A 23005-nucleotide genomic window follows, 5' to 3' on the forward strand; every position below is an offset into this window, starting at 1 on the left:
TTCGTACAATGTCGACCATTTTGAGTGACAGCGATACCACGAGGGGGTCGTCGTCGATGACTATCAAGGCGGAGGCGATTTAGCGTTTAGGGCGCCGAATGCTGTGGACAGGGTTCAAAGATAACCGTTCCCAGAAGCGAGAAGGATGACTCGACATGATACTAGCGTCTGTGTTCTCCCCGCCTTTACCCTATCGAGTGCATTGCGGACGAACGAGAGCCACATCCTGATAGGTACACGGACGGCTACAGACTACTGGACTGGAAACCGTCAATAGGGTACCTCAAGTCAGCTACGGTGATCCACTTACCTGTTATTCATAGAGCAGAGACGGGCGTTGAGCCCTGTCCTGGTCAGACCACATCGTGGTACGAACACAACTCAGATCAACGCCCCGCGTATTTGCGCGACCGACCCTCGTGGGAAAGAGCGCATGCTGCCTGATATGGTAACCCCCTCTCAAAACAAGCGCTGACACTCTTGGAGCGCTCTCCATGCCAAGAGCTAGTGCGAGTTGGGCAGCGATTGGTTCTACAGATCTCTTGTAGCTAACCTTGACCCAGTAACCACGAAACGAGTCCGTGGATAAATACCTTGGTACTTAGTCTGCAGCAGTACTAATAGCATCGTACAGGAAAGGAGAGGGAAGCAGAGAGCAATTCCGAACGCCAATACAGCTGAGCAAAATATATAATTGCCCGCACCCAAAAACAGACCTACCCTTTTCGCACGAACTAAAACGCCGTGGCATACATAACCATCCTGTCAATTCTAGTAACCAAACGCCCGTCAACCTTGCACAAATTTTCCAGATCGAGCATCTGCGAACGGTCAAAGTCAATCAATCCCCAGGGATGGACGACATTGTGTCGGGGGCATACTCGTTCATCACCTGCAGCACTCGCGGGAGGCATATACTTCAATACATTCCAAGGAGAGAGGTTGCCGTGAATGACGCCGAGTTCAAGTAGATCGTCTAGAACATCCTTTATGGCTTTCCTAGGTTCCAAATTAACCTTTGAGTACTTCTCACGTATAGTAAATGAAGACATAAGCCCTGTACTCACTTATCAGAATTAGTTCTCCATCCATCGCAAGCCTCACCAAGCAACTCGAGAACAAGCACAGAGAAAGTCGGATTATCCTGGACATCCCTTTTCCACTCGTACCACGGTCATCGGACTGCCAGTCGGCTGAAGGATACTGGTCGATGTTACAAGGGATACGGTCCGTGTCTTCGAACAAAACCTTCCGGCGCTTCCAAGGTTCGATTTCAAACTTAATTCGGGCGCGGCTGACGTCGAGGTTGGATTCGTGTGGATTGGCCCGTTTATCTAGGTCTGCCGCAGTGGAGGCGAAGAAACCGAAGCAAGTGGGCACGGAAATACCCTGCAGAGACTCCATCTGCTCGTAGAACCAGGCATCTCCGAGTCGTGCCAGACTGCGACTGAGCTCGGGCTTGGCGAATTTGAGGCACAGGGTGGGTGGTATTGTCGCCTGAATATCTGTGCCTTGTTGAGTTGCGGAGAGAACCTGCGCAATGTAAGCTACACCAATGCGACCCTCAGAGATGCGCTCTACGAGCTTAACCTCGAGGGTCCCGTCGAACCCAGAGATTTCCTTTGCTACCCATGTGGCAGGCACTGGCTGCTGCCAGTCCTGCTGGAACCAGACTGCGCAGGGGAAAGAAGGTGAAGCTCTGAGTGTAACTGATGTGGGCTCTCCGTCGATAGTACCGCAGTCGTGAATGATTAGGCTCGAGAACATATGCTGTGTCTAGTACGAAGTGGTCGATGAGTAAAGTGCCATTCAACAGCGGCAAGGTTGCGCGAATCGGAACTGATGCAGAGTTCAATTTAAACTCAGGGGCCCACAATCAAAGACGGACTCTGGCAAGCCATACTCAATCAAGTCCTAAATAGCACACCACATTACACGAAAGAGTCCTCACAACCAAGCAATTACATCTAATGCTCACAAAGCGAGAACGTAACCCCGCTCCCAAACAGTTTCCCATGGTCAACAGTAAACGCCTTCCTCTCCTCCATAAGCTCCTCCCTCAACTTCTTCGCCTCCGCGAGACTAATCGGGAACCCATCCACCTCCTCATACACATGATCCTGCAGCTCCACGGGCAATTTCTTCAACACCGCCGCACTTCCTCCTTGTCCAGGCCTAGCGCTCGAAGAGGAATGGGCGCTCGACGATGAGGACACATGTCCACCCTCCAACTCCCCCCTCCACCAATCCATCCTCTGCACCGGCACATGCGCCGTACTCACCACCCTCACATGCGGATCCACCAAGAACAGCGCCAAAATCTTCCTAACCCCCGGCTTGGTTTTATCCTCCAACTCAAACGGCTGCACCTGATGCTGCAAGATATTCGGGAATGTCAGGAGCCTCCCTTCGCGGGTGAGCACGGAGCCAACGTCCTGCACGGCCCCTTCCTCGTTCGCGCAACCGTAGACGTCGGTGAGCCAGTCGTGCACGCTTTGAGGGTAGGGCATCTCGTTGGCCGGTTCAGGGTCGGACAGTTGGCGGAAGGCGAGGTAGGAGGAGCTGATGTTTGAGGAAGAGTAGTAGTATAGTGCCGTGGCGACGATATGCTCGTTCTTGGAGAAAAAAAGAAGAGAATATTAATTAAGCTCCTCGGTAATTCGGGAGAGAGAGAGAGAGAGAAACACTCACCAGCTGTCCCTCAACATGCCAAGTGCCCCCAGGATATTTCGGCTTCTCAGGCGTCAACTCGATATTCGCAAGCTTCACAATAACCTGCAGGGGCCTCCCACCCTTCCCAATGTTCTTCAGCGAGAACGGCGCAGGGGTCCTCCCAAACGTCTCGGGATCAAAAGGCTTCTCAACGTCAGGCAGAACGACCCTCCTGAACTTCTCGATCCATTCCTGCCTGAGATCCCACCAGTCCTCATCGTCTTCGTCTTCTTCGCCAGTAGGTCCTGGACCTCCCTCGTCATCAGGGATCTCTTCTGGATCAGGGTCATGTATGACTTCATCGTAGACGATGCGTTGAGGGTATTCGTAGCTCCTATCCGCGAGGGGTGCAAGCGTGAGGTCCCAGAGGGGGATGGTGGCCGTTATGACATCCTCCACGACGCGATACAAGTCCTGATGCAGTTCAGGATGCAAATTATTGATATACGAGAGAATCCTATAGCCAAAGTTAGAATGAAGGAGCCGAAGAAAGACGACGGACGTACTTGGCTCTCTCACCAGACAGATCTACCTCACAAGGCAGCCATTGGAACTTGTTACTAAACCTCGACCTTTGGTTTTGCTGACCCCAGTAGTGTCTTCGTTCCTCAGCTGGCAGCGTCAAAACTGGAAGGACCTCTCCTTCACCACACCGCTTGACCGCATCCCCGGCTTCCAAACTGGTCACCTTGGCGCCCACGGGGAGGACCTTGGACTTGCCATACGCCAGCGGGAACAAGCTGGGGTGCACGAGGTCCAACACCTGCTGATCGGAACCAGGGTGCCAATCCTTGTGCTGAGCCGGCACGTTCTCGAGTGGTTCAACCGCCTTTCGCAATGCGGCCTTCACCTCTGGAGAGACAGCCGTGTCGGACTTGACGACGTTCCCGTTGTACACCACGATCGCGCCGTTGGGCGAGTTCTGGAAAGAGTGGGCTTTATGGCGCAGCTCCTCGATGCAAAAGTCGGCCATGGCGGGCGTCATCGCCGATTCATCGCGTCGGACGGTGTAGATGGGCCATGCGTCGAGGTTGGCGTTGTTGTTCCCGTTGCCATTACCGTCGTCGCTTTCTTCGTCCTCCTGATCATTGTCGCCGTCATCTTGCACCGGCTCTCCACCCTCGTTATCTCCAGTATCAGCATCATCACCCACGCTGGAAGTGGGCACAGGCGGGCCCCGCTCGACCTCCCATTGCTTGCGCAGGGCAGCTCGAGCAGCTTCGATGGCCTCAGCCTTCCACTTATTCGCAATCTCGTCGTTGAGTACCTGAAGAACCCAGTAAGCCCAATCCTCCATCTCCCAAAACTCAACCTCAACACACACCTTGATATGCCAATCCTCTTTATCAGTAATCGCATTCATGAATTGCAACATGCTGAACTCGCGCAGGGTCGTCAACGGGAGGCTACACAGACTTCCATCAGCATCTCCAACATACGAACAAAGAACGGGATCTACTCACATTGCACGCCCTCCTTCGTCGATATCACCAGGCGACAGTGCGGAAGGGAAAGGATCCCCGATATAGAGAGGGTCTTCACCCTTCTTGGGGGTGTAGTCGAGTGGCTTGCCGTGGCCTGGCATAGGGTGGATTACAGTGTAGTCCACAGTCGCAGCAGTATCCTCCATCGTGATGAACGAATTCGTTTCTTCAAGAGAAGGGGTAGTTCGAGAGACGAATAAACAAAAGTCGTGGCTTTATTAACGTCGAGTTCGAAGAGGCTGGATGTCGATGTAGAGTCGTATCGAAACTCGGTCTCGCAACAAACGGCGCGGTGCGATGGGGAGAACCCCTCTCAACATCCCTCTCCCTTTATATCTCCTCCGTCACATCCACATCCATCCATTTTCGGTGTCCAGCGGTCCACGAGGAGATTATCGATCAAGGTCTTCACTAGGGATCAAAAGTCGAGGTCAGGGCTCCAAGGCGTCCCTGTCATGCCCAGAGAAACGGGGAATTCGTTGCCAGGGGCTGCACAGGATGACTCTGTAAGGGCATATTGCCCTCGCCAGTCCCATTCCGCCCCAGGTTGGCTGATAGCGGGCGGGAGGTTGTCGGCACCGCTCAGCCACGACTACCAGCCTAAGGCCTTCTTCTGGATGCAATATCTGCCAGTTGGTCAATAAATACAACTTCACCGCTAAAATATGTCGTTTTTCTTACCATTTCCCTGCAGGATATTCAGCTTCGCATGTTGAAGAAATGGCTCTGGAGTCAGGAGTCAGACACCGTCATAGTACGAACACAACCCACATCATTACTTACTTTGATGGCGCTGTCATCCCCGCGCGCAGCCGACGCCCGTGTGAACCCGACTCAGCGCTCATGCACATGTCTGAATCAGTAAACCCGTCCGCCACATTGCGCACGCCGTGCGGGCGGCGTTTCAGACTTCCCAATTGACGATCACTGGATGACCAGAGATGACTCTCCAATAGACTGTGCGCTTTAGACGTCGACAACAACCGGAATTTCTCAGCCAAGCGCTCGCCGCACAACCCGAACTGGTTCCCGACCCTCGTGGGACCTTGATCCGCATCAGATCTTCGCGGCATCTTTCGGCCAGGCCACCGAGACTCTCGCAGCCTCTCCAGCAGAAGTTATCCTAGCCCCAGAAACCTTCAAGCATTCTTGGTTGACCGGCAATTATTAATTTTCAGCCGTTCTGCGACACCGGAGCCCTCCAAAGAACCCAATGCGCAGATGCTCTAAAGATGGACGTCTATGGGCGGCTTTCTCATGACCAAGGCCTTTTCCTTCGAACTTCTCCAAGTCTGGCTCGACCATTGTCAACCATGACATCTCTTCACATTCGAACTGAAAATGCCCCCAAATCGCAGAAATAGATGGCCCTTCCTCGGCATATCTACCTCGCTCGAGTAGCTATTAACCTTGGACTGTCGACGTTACTTGTTCGAGATACTTGTCTTTGTTTTTTGTCTCTGGAACCCTACACACCTCTCGAGATACTCTACAATGGTCCTCAAATCCAGTTGGCTTTTGGCGCTCTGTAGTCTCGCTGTTCTTGGACCTGTCTCTGGAACGCCTGTTGATCTTGATGTCGCCACCGACAAAGGAAAAGTGTGTCGATTGAAACCGTTGGGACGAGGAAGAGATGACACCGATCAGGTTCGTTTAAACTAGGTCACTATCTAGCAGTTGTACGCCGGATTGACATGACTTGCTAGGTCGAAGCTGCGATTAAGCGCTGTGGAAATGGCGGTACAACCATCTTTGAAGAGGGAGACTACAAAATTACAAGGTCAGCGACTACCTCGGGGTGTCGGGATTGCCGCTGAACAACAACATCTTCCTCTAGGAAACTCTTCTGGGAACTCAACTCGGCTCGAGTAGAGCTCAAAGGACGATTAAGCGTGAGCCTTTCTATCCATCCACAACCCTTCCTACTCTTCTTCTTACTCTTCGAACATCTTCTGATCCCTCTTCTCATCTAGTTCGAGCCGAAGGTGGAGTACTGGCTCGACCCAGCCAACACCTTCCGGGTGGTCTTCATCCAAGTACGTACATATTTCCACATTTCTACGTACTGTGTACCTACGACCGTCCCGCCCCGTACCGGTGCTGTCCGGCTAACCCGTCATGATCATCATCTTCGCAGAGCCAAGCCTCCTGGTTCGTCGTAACCGGCAAGAACTTCGTGATCGACGGAAAGAAGAAGGGTGGGATTGAGGGGAACGGCCAGGTAAGTCCACCTACAAACCTTCAACTTCCCTCAGCACCTTCGAAGCATGCATATGGAGAATTGATTTTTCCGATTCCTATACTTACCACTTCTGAATCTGTGCCGATCATCAATGGCCCGGGCAGCCTTGGTGGGAATACTTTACGGTAGTCCCAAGGCAAGACGGGAACGGGCGGCCCATCGCGTTCACGTTGTGGAAAGCGAAGAATGCTGTTATCAAGGATTTCAACATCATCTCGCCACCGTTTTGGGCTAATGCGGTAGCGGAATCGAGTGAGGTTTTGTATGATGGTATGTTCGTCAATGCTACGAACTTAAATCCCAAGTACTTTGGACAAAAGTGAGAGCTTCAAGTATCGTTCTAACTTCGGGGGGCTATGCGATTGACTTTTTTTTCTTGACAGTGTCGTCTGGAATACCGATGGTCAGCAGCGATAAACTTCATGTTGTTGATGTTTGGCTTACATCCAACAGGAATTGATACATATCGAAGCGAACGTATCACGATGAAGAATTGGGATGTTACCAGCGGAGATGATTGCATTGCCGTCAAGGGCGTAAGTTTAGACCAGACTCCAGAGACCATCTACCTAGCTGCATGCTGACTCTGTAATTGCAGAATTCTTCCAAGATCGTTGCCCGAGACTTTGTTTGTCGGGGCGGAACTGGGATCGCATTCGGCTCGCTAGGCCAATACGCTCACTTGGTAGGGTTCCTGTTCTACATTTATCTTCTTATCCTCTGTGCTAATACAGGGCGCAGACGGATTATGTCACCGATGTCTTGGTCGAGAATGTCAAGGTCGGTATCATCGCTGCCACCTGCTACCCCCAATACATTCTCATTCTCGACGAACACAGGTGTTGCGCCTTCCTTCAAGGCAACAACCAAACATGAACTATGGTGTAGGCCATGCTCAAAATTAGGATTACTTCATCTATACTCACAAAGCTCTAGATCTACTTCAAAGCTTGGGACGGCCCAATCACCGGTACTCCTCCAACTGGAGGAGGCGGAGGACGAGGTAATCCAAATCCCTCTCCATTCCACAATCACAAACCTTCTCTCTAAACTGAGATTCCGTTATAGGACTCGTCAGCAACGCCATCTTCCGAAACGTCATCTTCGACCGGGTCATGACCGGCGTCCAAATCTGGCAAAACTTTGGTAGCGAGTGCGTTCTGCAGGGTTTTCCTCGAGTCCATCCACCTTCCAAACCTAACATTGTTTCCTCAGCGGAGAAGCGCCCGTAACCAGCAAAGTCAAATTTGACGGCCTCCTTTTTGAGAACATAAAGGGAACTACGAACACCAGTAACAGTACGTCGAACCCACTCGAGCGTTGACGGGACCAAGTTGACCCCAGTGGCTCTACTACGACAGTCGTACGATTGGAGTGCAGCTCTGAAGCCCCTTGCTCCAACTTCACCTTCCGCAACTTCCGAGTCCACGGCCCCAACAAGACTGAATCGACCTACATCTGTGACAACACCGAAAACATTCGAGGACTACCAGGTCAGTTTCATTTGCGCCACACTTACCTCGAAGGTTCTGACGGTCGTTTTAGCACCTTGCAACAATTAAGGGTTGAGTTCCTTCGAGTCTCATCAGGAGTAAAGCCTGAAAAGGAGCCTCTTTTGCGTAATGAACTACCTATTGTGTACCTGCCTACAGCCTCTTCGAAAATACCGTGAATAAACGCTGAATTTAGCGCCCTAATTCAGGGGGATTATGTAAGAAACCAAGAACACCAAGCCCCGCAAAGCTGTGAAGTGCTCCATCAAGATCTTCTTCTCTCTCCAACCACCACGACCCCAACCACCGCCGCACCCCTTCCAATCCGACATGGACGACATCTCGTGCAGAATAGTCGTCGTCTCCTCATCATTATCCAAGGGAGACATCCTAGTGCAAAGTCGGACGGATTTTATCTCTTCTATATAAAGCATTGAGGATCCTGACGACTACGCGCTGCTAGACTTGAAACGGCTATCGGCGAAGGCGAAGAAGGGGTTAGGTCTACCTGTGGGGGATGCACGTACACCTGCGATAGAGGACGACGTAGGGGATGGAGAAGGGAAGAATGCGAATGTGAGCGAGAACGAGAGTTTGGTAGAACCCAAGTTCTACCCATGGACGATCTCGAATCGATACTACACCGCCAACGTGCATTTCTCTCTACACTCCCTTTCACGGACGTATCCTGCCGTGTTTGAGGGGATTCCGGCGCTAGTTGTAGCTTGGACGCATGGAGAGGTATGTTCTGTCGACTCCCCTGTCGTTGCAGCTGACCGATCTCTTGTGTGAACAGCCAATCGAGGAGTACATGAAGGATCTACAGAAGGCTATGGGTGGACACGAACCTGAAATCTTACTTGGTGTGCGGTTGCCGGGAGATAAAGATAAAGAGACTGGGGGGATTGAAGAAGAGGATGATCTCGATTCTATGATGATCTCGTACGGGTTCGAGTACATCGACGCTTCAAGACCGCTGGATCCAACTCGAACGAGGAATGAAGACGAGGATGGTGAGACCCAGCGTATCACACTAGTCCGCTGTCCTAACGTCCGCATCCTAAGGCGTACCACACCTCCCACGAGTCCTCGACGCACTAAGCGCATTCATGTGGCCATCTATGACCACCAACACAGACCTCCCACACGACGACAACGACAACAACGCCGACGGCTCCGACACCGACTCCCCTTCCTCCTCCCAGCACACCTCGCCCAGACCTCCCCGCCACCAACCCACCCTCGACCACATCATCAACCGCGACCCCTTCGCAATCCTCCAAGCCCTCGAAGAACTGGATGCCGAATTCAACTTTGAAGACAACGAGGAAGGCGGGGCGAGCGGGTACCACGAAACACTCAAACAACTCGCCATGCTCGAAGCGGAATCCAAAGCTGCGGGTATCATAACCGATTCACCTCCGTCCGGATTCACCGACCTCTCGCCAACTAATGCGAATCCACCGAATCAGAATTCAGATCTGTCAATACCCTTTGGCCTCTCAGAAACACGCTCTCTGAAACCAAAGATTTCGATAGGCTTCGAGGACGATTTTAGCGCATTTGTTACTGCACCACCAGAGGACGACGACGATGCTGAAGAGCTCAGGAAGGACTTTGCGGCTGTACACATCCACTCTGGGAGGACGAGTCCGGATTACGATTTGCTGCTGTCAGCGGACCCAGCTGGTGAATTCGCAAGTCGAGGGTCATTATACAGGTCGCTCGGGTCCATGTCTGATCTAGGTGACCTCGAGACATCACCAAACACCGCTGCTAAGGAACTGGAAAGCAAATAGAATTCAATGATGTACTATAGTATACTATGCTATGTTTATTCAACGTCGATGTTGATGATCTTGATATCCTCGAACGGTTTATCCAGTTTGTTCGTCTTGACGTTCTCGATAGCGTGAACGACTTCCAGACCTGACAACACCCGTCCAAAGATCGTATGCTTCTTGTCCAACCATGGTGTTGCAGTAGTCGTGATGAAGAACTGCGATCCGTTCGTTCCAGGGCCAGCGTTGGCCATACTGACAGTATACGGGCTGTACAGAGCAGCGTTAGCGTTCCTTCCCGCAGGACAATCATAACAAGGAACTCACCGATCATGCTTCAAATCATCCGAAAACTCATCCTCAAACTCCTTGCCCCAAATACTCGTCCCACCCGTTCCATCACCCAACGGATCCCCCGTCTGGATCATAAACTTGGGAATAACACGATGGAAAATGACACCCTCAAAGTACCCGCTCCTCGAATGCCCAACAAAGTTCTCAACAGCCTTGGGTGCCTGTTGCGGGAAGAGCCGGATGTGGATGTCGCCCAGGGTGGTGTGGATCGTGGCGGCGTTGGCGAAGCGCGAGGGCCCGGCGGGGGTGTTGGCGGTTGCAGCGGCCACGGTGCGCTCTTCGTGCGTGGGGCGCTCGTTGAAGACGTCGCGGTCGCCGGTTTTGCTGTCCTCGGGTTCGGAGCGTGTGAACATGTAGAACCTGTTCTTCTTGAAACCGGTGCAGATGAGAGTGGGGTCTCGCTGGCCTTTCTCGGCTAGGATTGGGTTGGCTGATGCAGCCATTGCCTGGGAGGGAGTGAGGAATACCAGAAGTTGAGGAGGAGAGAAAGGAACGTACGACTGTTGTCAGACTCTTCTTCGAAGGAGCACCCTGGTATAGCGTCAAACTGAGGAACCGGACAACTTCGTCCTTGCCCAACAGCCTTGCAACACGATTCGTATACGTATTCACCACTACACCAAATCAGCACCCTCCAAACCAAGAGAAAAACTACACGCACCTTTAATCCCAAGCAAAGTAGGATAAATGATAAACGCCCCACTCTCATCCCAAACCGCGTTAATCCACCGTCCAGGAATCTTTCCGTCAGGACCGGGCAGCTCCAACTCCCTCTCCGCCGCCAACCGTCGTCCAAACTCCATATCCTCTACACGATACACCGCCGTACCCGCCTGCTGCATCTCCTGGATCGCTTCCAGCGATTCGTCGTATTTTCGCGTGAGTTTGCCGGAGAGGAAGGAGAAGATGCGGACTTGGCGGTCTGGAAGGGAGAATGTCACAAAGGAGGATGAGTTGGGGCTTAGCGTTATACATGTTGGCGTCGATTTTGACTGGGTTAAAAGGTTAGAAAGCGGAGAAGGGAAGAAGGGTAGGTGGGAGGGACGTACCTTTTTGAATTCGTACAAATCGGTTTCGCTTTTGTATTGCCAAAGTCCCGGAACGTTTTTGGGTTGGACGAAGGGCTCGATGGGTTGCCAGTACTCGACGAAGCCTGCCTCGTCGGCGGAGATGACGGTGTGGTATCTATCGCTGTACTGTTTCATGCGTAAGTGTGCGTCTCTGGAGCTTGGGGAATGCGGCGTACTGTCATAACGTGCACCGGGAATCGGTGCACGCTGTCGATGGTTTCTAATGGTGTTTCATTCCCTCTTCCATCGTATAATCGTATCCTCCCTGAACCAACCTCGGAACTGGACAAATTGTCAGTAGCTTTCTCCAAAACAGAGAAAGGGAACTCACATTGCGAGAATACCCTGCGCTTGACCGCTTTTATGCACCCAACAACACGCGAGGGGGGTATACCCGAGTTTGATAATGTTGATCATATCTGCAAGCACGTCTTCAGCACTTTGGTTCTACGAAACGGACAAAAGCACGCACCAAAGTTAACGACATCGAACACTTTCGCAGTCTGATCCTCCGACACCGTAGCGAACAGCTGTCCATCTGCACTTGCAGACACCGAGACGACAGGGTTGAGATGCGCGCGGTAGTGCTTGACGAATTCGATTCCTTCTTCTTGCTTTTTCCAGAGCTTGAGGTGGCCGTCGACGGAGGTTGTGATTAGGAATTCAGTTCTATTGTTGGGAAATAAGCCGTCAGTTGCAAAGCGAGAGAATAAGCTCGAACGGTTGCGCACTTGGTCATAACCACGAAATTGAGGACGTCTCGATGCATGAAGCTCTTGTAATATTGTTCGGTGTTGGGTAAGTGCTCGAGGTACAGCTTCTCATGGGGTAACACTAAGGTCTATTTAGTCACCCTTCAGAAAACCCAGTAAACAGCGTACGTACCTTTGCGTTTCTTCTTCGCCGTCCCCGCTGCCCCCGCAGGCAGAGGCATCGGTCCAACGTCGTCGGAATCAGAGTCGTTGGCATTGTCCTGGCCGTTATCCTGCTGAGCGGCTGCTTCATCGCGTATCCGTTTACCCAGCACAGACTCGTCTTCGGCCATCTTCCTGGTGCGTATGGAGATTTCGTGGTTCAGGTCAAGCGCCAGAATCCATGGCCAGTTCCAGTGATCGCGTTGGCTGCTGTGGCGGTGCGCCGAGTTTGTCCCTGCTTGGAATCAAGGACGATACCGTTTAGCCTTGGCGCTGATCGTCGTCGTCCGGTAATCCAGTTCGCCGTGGTCCGTGTCATCGTTCCTTCGAACCACCATGTCTCTCTTGGATGTCGTCGAATGGGCTCGAAATCGGGTGCTATCGACTCTTCTCCACAGTACCACGGGAACTCAGCAGACTAGATCCGTTCCTTCCAATGATCTCCTGGAATTCGCTTCAATGCAAGCGGAATGCCAGTGCGATTAATGACGACAACGACTGCTAGGGAGATGGTTGGGAGATGGATTCGATCTGAGTGCATTGCTCCCGACATCTCTGCGCGAAGACGACCGGACTTGCCTACTCAAAGTTGAAGTTAGCGGAAATGCACCCTCTCTGCACCACCATGACCTTGTACTCCCGACGCAATGTTCTCTGTAATGGACCTCCTTCTGGCGGCCGTCCAACACCCCAGACGAATGCGGGGACGATAGCACCCGACAAACAGGATGCCTGACCATAAATAGGTCATGGGGTACTCGAAATAGCAGCCAATCTGCGAAGAGGGTGGGGATAGCACCCGTGCGCGGGGTGTCGCTAGCTTTTGGCCTTCCATCTGGATGCAGTTGAACTTTTGGAGTGGTTTTGGTTTCCTAGTTTGGTTTTCTCCACTTGATGGATGGCTTGTAGTGGTACTTTCGGGGTTTGACCACGAGGGCTGAAGAAGCGAAATACTCGTCGATGCTGGATGCTGTCTGCCAACTTCCCTGAGCCACGCTAGGCTTCCAACAACACCCGTATCACTACTTTGATTTCCAAGTGACCGGGGGATGGTGTATATAAAGCATCAAGCGTCATCCTCATCTCCCCAACCCAGTCCCTCCTCCCTTCTCCAATCCCGAGTCTCAAAAATGGTCTCCAAATCACTCACCTCCCTCGTCCTCCTCGCCTTCACCCTCACCGGTGTCGCAGCGGCCCCCGCCCCCACCACCCCCTGCGCCCAAGTGCACATCATCGCCGCCCGCGCATCGACTGAGCCCCCCGGCCCCGGCATCGTCGGTCAACTCATCACCCAGATCCAGAACCAGAGTTCCCAGACCGTTTCCACCGACTCGGTCGATTATCCTGCTACGCTTGAGAACTATAACGAGAGCTCGTCGGCGGGTACTGCGGCACTCAAGACCCATTTGACCAACCAGGCGAATAGGTGCCCTAATCAGAAGATTGTGCTTATTGGGTACTCGCAGGTGAGGATGGATTGCTAGTTCTACTCGTGCATCGAGCTAAGTTGCTGACGGGCTTGCTTTTTTCGTACAGGGCGCTCATATCATCGGTGACACCCTCGCCGGCGGAGGAGGCGGCCTCTTGGGTACCCGAACTCCCGCTATCGACTCTAGCATCGCCAACCGAGGTTCGTCTCTCTCTCTCTCTCTCTCCCTCTCCCTCCCTCTCCCTCCCTTTCCCTCCCCTCCCTTCCTCTTTTTACCACCGCACACCCAACTCACAACCCCTCCCTCCCCACAGTCGTCGCCGTAGCCAAATTCGGCGACCCCCGCCACGTCGCCGGCAAGTCCTACAACGAGGGCACAGCTCGCAGGGACGGCATGTTCCCCCGGGGCCTCACCCAGGACTACAGCCTCACCTTCCGCTCGCGCGTCAAGAGCTGGTGCGACTTTAATGATTTGTTCTGTGCTTCGGGTCTTTCGACTATTGTCCATTTGACGTACCTTGAGAGGTACCAGAATGATGCTGCGAGGTTTGTTCTTGATAAGATTGGTGGTTAAGGGAGATATGCCAATGGTGGGTGGCCGTGGGATGTGAGTAGGTGGTGTTTTGAGTTTTTGAGAGGCTTTGGCTGATGAAAGGTGTTTAGATCAGTCTGTGAACTGGTTAAGTGGCTTCACCCAAACTCTTTCGTTCAAAACGCTTTTATTTCGTGATTTCGCTTGTACTGTTAATCCGTGTCGTGTAAAATGAAATACCCTTGTATTGTTACTCTTTCACTATGTGAAGTTGGGGCACGGCAAGTGCACCTATCGATGAGGTTACAATACGAATCGATACTCTCCCGACACGCCCCCGAGTCACCTGCCCAGTACTCACATACCCCACACCAACCAACATCCCTTATTCGCGTTGGCAACCCAGTTTCTTGAGTCCACCATGGCCGTGAGTATACTTACACTCGAGGACAAAGTCGAGACTTTCAACTTCTTTCTCGATGCAGCAGCATCATTGATCAACTGAATGAGGCTGTGTAAGTTGTATTTACGCATGCAGTCTAAGTGTCTCGACGACTAACGACTATTGTCTACAGGGACATTCATCTCCAAGTCTAGACACGCAAGGAGAGCGCTCCTCAACCCAATCCCATACAACCTCATCAACCACACCCGCCAATTCATCCACTGCACCACGAGTCATGTTATACGCACGTTGAAAAACCAGTTTCTCCAACTTCGCACCTGATGCTTCCCTCCCCTTCAGCACTTTAAATAGGACGTCCAGTTTGACGGGCTTGGGAGACCCGTCCCGAACGTCGACACAACGAAATCCATCGGCGTTCACGACAGATTCAAATACGAGCGTCTTCAGGGCCGGTAGATACTCGAGTGGCCGAGGGACCGTTGGGTCACTAAGTCCAGGATCGCGCTGAAGGGCTGTGACGACAGCCAAAACGACGCGTTCGGATACGAAAACGTCTTCCGCTGCCACAAGAACTCTCAGAATATGACCCAGATGTCCATGGTAGTCAGCGTAGTTTTGAAGGCGCAGGGAACGGATGCTCCAGGCAGGAAGGGATTGGATTGCGGGAATATCAAGCACGCTGCGATAGAGGACATAGCAATCCCTTTTTATCGGGAAGGATGCGACGTCATGACGGTCTGTCCAGACGTAAAAGTGCAGGACTCCGTCTTGCTCAATTTCGAGGCTCTGGGGTGTCGCCTCACTGAAGCTGATTTGTGGGGTTTTGATCTCGGCAGGCGACGAGGTTTGAGGCGACTCTACCAATCTGCGAGGGACTAGCGGCAAGGGCAAAGGGTCTGCTTCCTCAGTATCGACTGTCAACTCTATCGTGGCTGATTCGGGAATCACCACATGTTGCAATAGGTCGTGGCATTGCTTGATGCTACCCCAAAATTCCAGCCTTCGAAGACGCGGAAGAGCAACCACCCGGTGAAGGCTTGTGGCTTGGTCATCGAGGTCGGGGATGGGAACGTAGAGGCTGAGTTCGACCAAATCGGGCATCTTTTCCAATGCGTCGAGAAAGACACCGGGAGAAGGTGGGGGGTACTTGAAGGCATTTCTGTCGAGCATTCGCAACGACGTCAGGCCCTCAAGGAGCGGCGATGTCCAGGGAAGGTGGCAGCTAAAGAGAGATACTTTACGGAGAAGTGGGGCTCCTTCCTGGAATAGCTCTGGGAGCCGCGTGTCTCTAGCTCGAGTGAATGGGTCGTTGTTGTGTAGAATGAGGGTATGCAGTACTGGCGCAGCGGGTGGAAGCTTCTTGAGGCGAGGAGTGAGATGATGAAACAATTCACGCATGCTGAGCGACCGGATAGTCCGCGTGGCTAACGCCTTTTGAATCCAACGTTCGTTGGACCCCCTCGAACCTCTATCCAGGCATATGTCCAGTGGTGCAGTCTTGGACCTCATCAAAAGGGTACGGATGGCATCGGCCTTGTAGTCGGAGACGTAGGTCCATAGCTCTGGCTGATTGAGCGCAACTTTCTTCCAATAGCGACAGACACGCGTGACGCAGACGATTGTGCTGTAACTGGGCCCGTCAGAGGTCGGCTCCGATGCAGCGAGCTGGGTGGGACTGAGGTGGAGGAAAATCTTGTGCAGAACCTCTTTGGGAAGCCGGGATATGGGGCAGAATTCGTTCCTCCGCGACTTTAGGTCGCAAATTCGACTTGAGATCACCTTTAATTGTTCGAGAAGATCCTGGCGTTGACCTTGCAAGGACTCGATTTCGATGTCCACGGCTGCTTGAGAAGAGAACTGGTCCATCTGAAGCGAAACGTGTTTCGTCAACCCATAAGAGGCAGCTGGGATATAGAAGGAAACTGACTGAAATGTCCATGGGATGAGAAACTCAGTCAATGGTACTTGTGTTCCTCGACGAATGCGGTGTGGTCGTTGTAGAGAGCAGCAAGCCTTAGCCTGCCGTCGCAAAAGTCGTGCGGCTAAACCCGGATTCGAAACTGTGGTGTCCAGGTCTTGATCGCTCCGGCTAATCTTCTCCAAAAGAATCGAGGCTGGTTTACAAGACTACTTTAACCTCCCGGCAAGTTTCCGCGGTCTAGTAGGTCGCTGGGGCGGATCTATGACCCTGTCGAAGACCCTTTGACTGGAAGCATTTTTATTTTTACTTGTCATCGCATAATCCACTTTCATTGTGTGCGGTCAGCACACGACCAATGCAGATAATTGAGAGTGTGATATGTGATATGTGATTAGTACGGATGGATGCGACAGAGGACCACGCCTAAGTCACCGCACCAGGGGTTCCTATAACCCATCATCACCACCACCAACACGCATTCGCAATCCAAAATGGCAGTGAGTACACCTACTAACACCTGAGGGCAGAGTCGGGGGTTCTCATTAGTACCGTCTCGCTCGCGATCACTGGCAGGACTTTCCACCAGAGATCAAAGAGCAAATCGCAAGTTTCTGCACCCTTTCCACCGCCCTCTCCCTGGCAGTTACCCACAGCACCTACCTCGAGGCTTCAGAACGAAGGATCTACCATTCTTTAACCATTCTGGCCGATACTCAATCGGTGCAGGCCCTCACAGCCCTTTCTCGCAAACGGGCGAGATACTCGTTCGTTCAATCTCTCACCGTGGAGATCTTCGACAACAACGACGAAGCGAACGTGAAGGTTGGGCGGATGGTCGTTGAGGTCCTCCATTCTTTGGTTAATTTAGAGGAGTTGCGGATCAGACTTGGGCCATGGGCTTATGGGAGGAATGCGAGGGATGTGGAGGGTGCTGTGGTCCTTCTTAGGGATTTAGACAGAGTTCTCTCGTGAGTTGACACACTGAACATTAGACCACCCAACCGTGACTAACCAACACTTATCGACCAAAGATCCAAGGACATGCCCCAGCTCAAAACCCTCTTCTGCAACGACTCTTTCGACTTGGCGGATATCCTAAAGTCGCAAAGGCGGTTAGAAAACCTAGTATTTCGCAGCTCGACGAACGTGATTGTGGACCAAGCCGCCGTCGTCGAGACGCTAGAAAGACTCCGTGATGCGGGAGAAATGCCCCGAACGCTCAGAGCAATTTATGGAGTCCACGAGCCGGCGTGTGACGGGCAATTTGCTACTGGGGCGATCCAGCGCGGTCCCACCCCCAACTGGAACATCGTACTCCTCCCGATCTTCTTCCCTGACCTCGACAATCTCTTTGAGCGCCTATCTGCGCTTCTAGGAACTGAGAAACCCTGCAAGGGAAGGATGTGCCTTGATTCAGTCGGAATAGCACAGGTGTTCTGCCGGGATTTATCACAAATCGACGAATTGTTGAGGAAACTGGGGAACAGCTTTCAAAGTGTGGTTCACCTTGGTATCGTGACGGAAGGACCAGACCCAACTGTGAGTGTGCTCCAACTTATTCGTTATTCTGCCGTCACTTTGCCAACTCCGGCATAATAGACAGACGACATTGGAACAGCCCTCCAATCCCTCCCTAACCTGAAATCTTTATTATTCTGCACTCGAAGAGAGGCAGGGGAATACGACACAGAGGAAGACTATAACCCAGATCACGACCCCCGACTTGCAGGTGGAACAGAGGTTTTAAGGAGGCGTGCGGAAAAGTGGGGAACGATTTGTCCACAGTTAAATGCGGTTGCTTTCAGCTTGAACTATGGATGGCATTGTAGGGATACGAGTGGGCGCTGGTTACGAACTGGTAAGTGACGCGTAGATACTAGTAGTCGTGATGTAGATAGGTAGATAAGCGCCCATTGATCAGGCCACTCGATCTCGACATGTATTCATGGCGCGACCGAGTCAGCCAACGGCAATCAATATCCCTGTGGTTCGGGCGCTTAGTATCCAACCTCAACGGCGGCCACCCCTCTACCTACGAACCCTGCCCACCTCTCAGAACAAGCCCTTATTCCTCTCCACCCACTCCTTAACACTCGTCTTCCCAACGAAAACCTTCAAACCCATCTTCTCCTGCTCTTCAGTGCTAAGGCTAGCCCACCTCTCCTCCGTTCCAGCAGATTCGATGGCTAGTTCCGCTTGGGTAAGGCCGTGCGCGACGTCAGGCGGGAGGGCATGGCTGTAGAATTTTATCATCTCGTCGGCGGAGATGGGTTTGTGGGTTATGGGTTTTGAGAGGATGGTACTTGTTGTTGCTGCGAGCTAGAGGGCGAGTTACATAATGAGTCGATGGGGGTTGTGCAGGGGGAATATTGAGCGAACTTGCCTCGTCGTATGTCAACAACTCAGGTCCGATGATGATGACTTCTTTCACTTTGTTCTCGTCTGCAACGATACCTTCGAACGCGGCTCGGGCGATATCCTCCGCTGCGACGAACGGGATTCGACGCGTTGGTACAACCGTTTCGATTTCGCCTTTTTCGCGAATTCCATGGCCGTATGTGTGGATTAGGTTGTCTATCCAGACACCACTCAGTACCTCCACATAGAGACACACCAGCACCCCGAAGGAACTCACCAATGAACCAAGTAGGCCTCAGGATATACCTATCCAACCCCTTCTCCACGAGGTAGATAGGTACACTCCCCATACCCGCCACATTGTGTTCCTTATCAACCGACGAAGCGCTCAAGTACACAAACCTCTTCACGCCCTTCTCCACCGCCAAATCGATGAACGGAATCAACGTCCCGCTAAGATCCACACCGTCCATATGCGCGATCAAGTACACGGTTTTGATGGTGGTGTTGGACTTGGAGCTCGCCCAGTCGAAAGGGTTGGAAAAGGTGGATGGGTCGTCCCAGGAGAGTTTGACGGAGGGAAAGCTGGAGGGGATGCGTTTGCCTGAGCGCGACCCGAAGAGGACGGGGATGTTGGCGGCGGAGAGGAGGTGCGCGAGGTGGGTACCTACGGTGCTCCCGCCGCCGGTGATCAGTACCGTGCCAGTCATGGTGTGCGAGTACAGAGAGAATTAAGCTGGAAAGAGGGATGCTTGGAGAGGTGCGCTCTGAGCCATTCCTTTGTCTTGCTAGCGTCCGTTTTATAGAGCTACCAGGTAGTGTTTATAAGCACTCAGTTTGTAATCCGAGTTCATTGGGTTTCGCGGTGTACCTGGCCAAGGACAATAATCTACGCTTGGTACTTTGTCATTCACCGACTTATCAACGTCTTTCCTAACTATTTCCCCATTTTTTTCCGTTTTTGTCTTGACCTTCAGTGGCAATCTCAAGAGGATTTCAAAGCAACTTTCCACCTGTTCCTCAAGGGCGCTCTCCGAAGCGGAGGACAACGCGCCCCGCCCCTAACAGGCACTGGGCTTGGCACCTCCATCAATATTTTTACGTGTCGCGCCTCGCGTTTTCTATGCCGTTGGCATGGCGATGAAGACATCCCACACTCCTGCGAACGCTCGCTCAACTCTTCTCGTCGGATTCGAGTCTTCCAGTCCTAAAAACTATGCTTTCCGAATGAATCGCGGTGCCATAAACGACGTTCTTTAGCTCCAAGGTGAATGTCCAAAAACGTCATCCTCAGGCGGGTTATCGTCGGCGACAATGGCTGGGATTTGAGAGGATGGAGGGTTACCCGCATCATGATCAAAGGCAAGCAAGTTTAGGAAAAGGAAAACAGCCGGCCGTCTTGATCACCAGGCTGTTTCCTCTTCCTTCTTCAACGTTCCTGTCCCTCCCTTCTTTTCAAACAACACACACCACCAGCTTGAACATCAGCTTTTTTTAGGGTTCTTCACTCCCGTTCATAACCTTTTGGTATCACAAGCCTGAAGCCTGCATTTCTCTCCTCTCCTTACATTCAAGTTCACTTCTGAGCAGGCTTTAGCAACCTCTTTCCTTTCCTTTCGCTTTCTTTTTTTATCTATACCCCGCAGCAAGACTCGCTCTTGAAGAACGAAAATGGCGTCACCGAACGGGTATAACGGCCACGACGAGGACGAGACGATCCACGGGCTTCCCCAGCAGATGCAGAATGGACTCTTGCTCGGTGACGGCGGGGATGCAGGGTACTACGACGAAGACCAACCGCAACAACACCTCCAAACGCCGTCCCAACCACATTCCGCCTATTCGTCGCCTGCGAGAAACGTCCCTATCACCCGGACTGTTGCTATCATCAAGAACCATGCGCTCCAACACCGGTTCGAGATTGAGAGGAGGATCCAGGAGGCTAGTTTTGAGGTTAGTTAACGTTCTTGGCTGGCTTTCTGGGGTTTAGACTGGGATTTGGGAGCGCGTCTCGCTACGCGCTGAGCCCCTAAAGTCCCTTTGCTGTTAAACGTCTCTAGGACTGCTGGAATGGTTCTCCTCGGTTCCTTAATCTCAAGTTCATTACTGACGCTACGGATATGTACACAGATTGTCAAAGAACGTCAGATGGAATTCGACACGGAGACTGATCCAGAAACGTTGGAGGAGATCTTTGGCGAGGATGCACTAGTGTCGCTGTCAGAGTAAGTGCGGGCCATTTTTATCTCCCTGCACCGTCTAACCACCGCTGCGACAGAGGCCCCGTGTGGGTATACGTCCTCGAACGCCGGCGCGCAGTCGAAGTCTGGCAGACGCTTATGGGCCCCCGCGACCCCGCCATAGCCCAACACGAAGCCCCCAACTCCCTCCGCGCCCTCTACGGCCTCTCCGACACCCAAAACGCACTCATGGGCTCGCCTGATAGTCAAACTGCAGAAATTCAAATACAAGCTTTGTTCGCTTCTTCCCCGCCGTTCCCCGCTTCTGACCTCCCACCTGAGGATGAGGAATACCAGGGCGTCACTGCTGCAGGCCTCGAAGCGCTCAACGCACACACCGACGAAGGATACGCTGGTGGATACGGCCCGTCGAGTGTTACCAACCCCTCCGCTGCGGGGTCGCAGAGTACGAAGCTCACAGCCAACGGTACCCCTGCCTTCCGTGCCCGCCCTGTACCAGTTACCACCCACAAACCCGATATCGTGCCGAGGATGACGAAGGCTGCGGCCCTGCGCGCAGGAATCCCGGTCGAGCAGCTCGGTCCGTCTACCAGTGCACCGCGAAAACCGATCCCGAAGGAGAGGCAGGCTGAGACGTTCAAGAACGTACCCGGGCATAAGAGGTCGGAGACGATTAGCGTTGCGAGTACTGCCGCGCCGGCCATTGCGCCGCGGATGACGAGGGCTGTGAGTTTGCGGTTGGGGAAGGCTGCTGGGGGGGCGGGGCCGGTTGTGGCTCCACCTGTGAGGAGGGCTGCGACGACGGATGATGCGGAGAGGAAGAAGGTGTCGGCGAATACGTTTGAGGGTGTGCCTGGGCATAAGAGGCGGGAGACGATTTCGGTTGCGAGTGTGCGGCCTCCGACTGTGGCCCCGAGGTTGAACAAGAGTGCGGCGTTGAGAGCGCAGAAGGATAGTGTTGCGCCTCCTACTGCATGTGAGTGCCATTTACCGCCTCAGATTGTATTTTAGGGTTGCTAATGGACGGCATTGGTAGTCAAAGGCCCTTCAAGACCGTCTACGATCTCGAGATCGAACTCGGTAGGCACAGTGAGCCCGCCCACCGCCGCTCCTCCACTCCGCTCCCGACCGTCTTCGCAAGCGTCAGGCGCCATCTCTCGCCCTCCTCCCTCCTCCTTCTCTTCCACACGCGCAGCTGGACCCCGTGCGTCCTCCGCCATAGGCATGCGAAGCCGTCCCAGCTCAGTACTGGGCACTTCCAAGGCCAACGGGGTCAACGGTACTTCCAACACCACTACCAACACCACCTCATCTGCAGGAGGAAGCGATGGTTCGGATAAACCAGCTCCAGCAGCCAAACCGCGACCCCGTCCGAGCAGTATTGGAGCCCCGACGATTGCGCCGAGGACGAACAAGAGTGCGGCGTTGAGGGCTGCGAAGAAGGAAGCTGAGGCGCAGGCTGCTGCTGCTCTTGCTGCTAAGAATGCGAAGCGGGGTGTGAGGCCGCCGCCGAGTAGTTTTAAGGCTGTTAGTGCTACTTAATGCTGACGGGCGCTACCCTGTTCTTCGGGTCTTTGAGGAGGCCAGCTCAGGAGGGTCCTCTTGGAGTGTGGAGGAGCGACTCGGATTAGTGGGATGGTGCTGAAGGTGGTCCCTTGCTGAATCTAGGGGTATATGTATGTTCTACCATCTCTTTTTATCTTTATGCTTTCCATCTGCTTGAAGCTCTTTATTATTTTGTTACTTATGCTCCTCATCGATATCTTTTCTTGTTTGTATAATGTTTTCGATTCGATACCAGGACCCTAACTGGCCCGGTCCATCCCCCAATTCAAGTTTTACCTCCCGATTTACTTACTTGATGCATCGTATTGGACTTGACGTCTTCATTATAAACGTATGGTACGACGTAGGTAGTTATCCAACGTACGTACCCTCGGTTCTGTTCTTTCTTTTTTGGTCAGCTGGTTGGTGTAAAAAATGGGATGTATGCAAGATGTATGTGTAATATTTAGGAAAGTCGAAAGGTTCCAGTTGTTGTCGGTCTCTTAAGCGGAGAGTGGATGTGAGTCATCGTTGGTCATGCAGAGATAATCAATTGGGAAGGT

General features: G+C 52.7%; 9 protein-coding genes across 9 annotated transcripts; 4 read left to right on the plus strand and 5 right to left on the minus strand.

Annotated features, from left to right (window-relative positions):
- Positions 1 to 734: 734 nt before the first annotated feature.
- CC1G_14946 (protein kinase subdomain-containing protein PKL/ccin3) lies at positions 735 to 1767 on the minus strand (the record flags this gene model as incomplete). The annotated part of the gene is made up of 2 exons (XM_002910569.1): positions 735 to 1057; positions 1170 to 1767. 2 exons carry the CDS (start codon positions 1765 to 1767, stop codon positions 735 to 737), a joined length of 921 nt encoding a protein of 306 aa, XP_002910615.1.
- A 200-nt stretch (positions 1768 to 1967) lies between these two features.
- Positions 1968 to 4342, minus strand: CC1G_14947 (hypothetical protein; the record flags this gene model as incomplete). The annotated part of the gene is made up of 4 exons (XM_002910570.1): positions 1968 to 2615; positions 2692 to 3169; positions 3219 to 4118; positions 4176 to 4342. 4 exons carry the CDS (start codon positions 4340 to 4342, stop codon positions 1968 to 1970), a joined length of 2193 nt encoding a protein of 730 aa, XP_002910616.1.
- Positions 4343 to 5690: 1348 nt separating this feature from the next.
- Positions 5691 to 9730, plus strand: CC1G_05428 (hypothetical protein; the record flags this gene model as incomplete). Its single annotated transcript, XM_001835414.2, has 18 exons — positions 5691 to 5843; positions 5903 to 5976; positions 6034 to 6088; positions 6170 to 6232; positions 6334 to 6417; positions 6543 to 6757; positions 6822 to 6841; positions 6892 to 6974; positions 7037 to 7123; positions 7180 to 7218; positions 7278 to 7322; positions 7375 to 7441; positions 7507 to 7591; positions 7654 to 7736; positions 7800 to 7931; positions 8395 to 8672; positions 8728 to 8944; positions 8997 to 9730. The coding sequence occupies 18 exons, from the start codon at positions 5691 to 5693 to the stop codon at positions 9728 to 9730; spliced, it is 2514 nt and encodes an 837-aa protein (XP_001835466.2).
- A 35-nt stretch (positions 9731 to 9765) lies between these two features.
- On the minus strand, positions 9766 to 12181 carry CC1G_05429 (peptidyl-prolyl cis-trans isomerase; the record flags this gene model as incomplete). The annotated part of the gene is made up of 10 exons (XM_001835415.1): positions 9766 to 9982; positions 10040 to 10512; positions 10565 to 10680; positions 10728 to 11058; positions 11116 to 11262; positions 11313 to 11418; positions 11468 to 11555; positions 11609 to 11805; positions 11868 to 11970; positions 12022 to 12181. 10 exons carry the CDS (start codon positions 12179 to 12181, stop codon positions 9766 to 9768), a joined length of 1938 nt encoding a protein of 645 aa, XP_001835467.1.
- A 999-nt stretch (positions 12182 to 13180) lies between these two features.
- On the plus strand, positions 13181 to 14053 carry CC1G_05430 (hypothetical protein; the record flags this gene model as incomplete). The annotated part of the gene is made up of 3 exons (XM_001835416.1): positions 13181 to 13516; positions 13587 to 13680; positions 13794 to 14053. 3 exons carry the CDS (start codon positions 13181 to 13183, stop codon positions 14051 to 14053), a joined length of 690 nt encoding a protein of 229 aa, XP_001835468.1.
- A 520-nt stretch (positions 14054 to 14573) lies between these two features.
- CC1G_05431 (hypothetical protein) lies at positions 14574 to 16356 on the minus strand (the record flags this gene model as incomplete). Its single annotated transcript, XM_001835417.2, has 2 exons — positions 14574 to 16283; positions 16345 to 16356. The coding sequence occupies 2 exons, from the start codon at positions 16354 to 16356 to the stop codon at positions 14574 to 14576; spliced, it is 1722 nt and encodes a 573-aa protein (XP_001835469.2).
- A 473-nt stretch (positions 16357 to 16829) lies between these two features.
- CC1G_05432 (hypothetical protein) lies at positions 16830 to 17934 on the plus strand (the record flags this gene model as incomplete). The annotated part of the gene is made up of 3 exons (XM_001835418.2): positions 16830 to 16835; positions 16912 to 17306; positions 17370 to 17934. 3 exons carry the CDS (start codon positions 16830 to 16832, stop codon positions 17932 to 17934), a joined length of 966 nt encoding a protein of 321 aa, XP_001835470.2.
- Positions 17935 to 18390: 456 nt separating this feature from the next.
- On the minus strand, positions 18391 to 19406 carry CC1G_05433 (ergot alkaloid biosynthetic protein A; the record flags this gene model as incomplete). Its single annotated transcript, XM_001835419.1, has 3 exons — positions 18391 to 18650; positions 18718 to 18912; positions 18974 to 19406. The coding sequence occupies 3 exons, from the start codon at positions 19404 to 19406 to the stop codon at positions 18391 to 18393; spliced, it is 888 nt and encodes a 295-aa protein (XP_001835471.1).
- A 961-nt stretch (positions 19407 to 20367) lies between these two features.
- On the plus strand, positions 20368 to 22439 carry CC1G_05434 (hypothetical protein; the record flags this gene model as incomplete). The annotated part of the gene is made up of 4 exons (XM_001835420.1): positions 20368 to 20649; positions 20827 to 20921; positions 20975 to 21873; positions 21934 to 22439. 4 exons carry the CDS (start codon positions 20368 to 20370, stop codon positions 22437 to 22439), a joined length of 1782 nt encoding a protein of 593 aa, XP_001835472.1.
- Positions 22440 to 23005: the final 566 nt, after the last annotated feature.

This window comes from Coprinopsis cinerea (genome assembly GCF_000182895.1).
Source record: "Coprinopsis cinerea okayama7#130 chromosome 8 map unlocalized cont3.8, whole genome shotgun sequence".
In the NCBI taxonomy this organism is placed as follows: Eukaryota; Fungi; Basidiomycota; class Agaricomycetes; order Agaricales; family Psathyrellaceae; genus Coprinopsis; species Coprinopsis cinerea.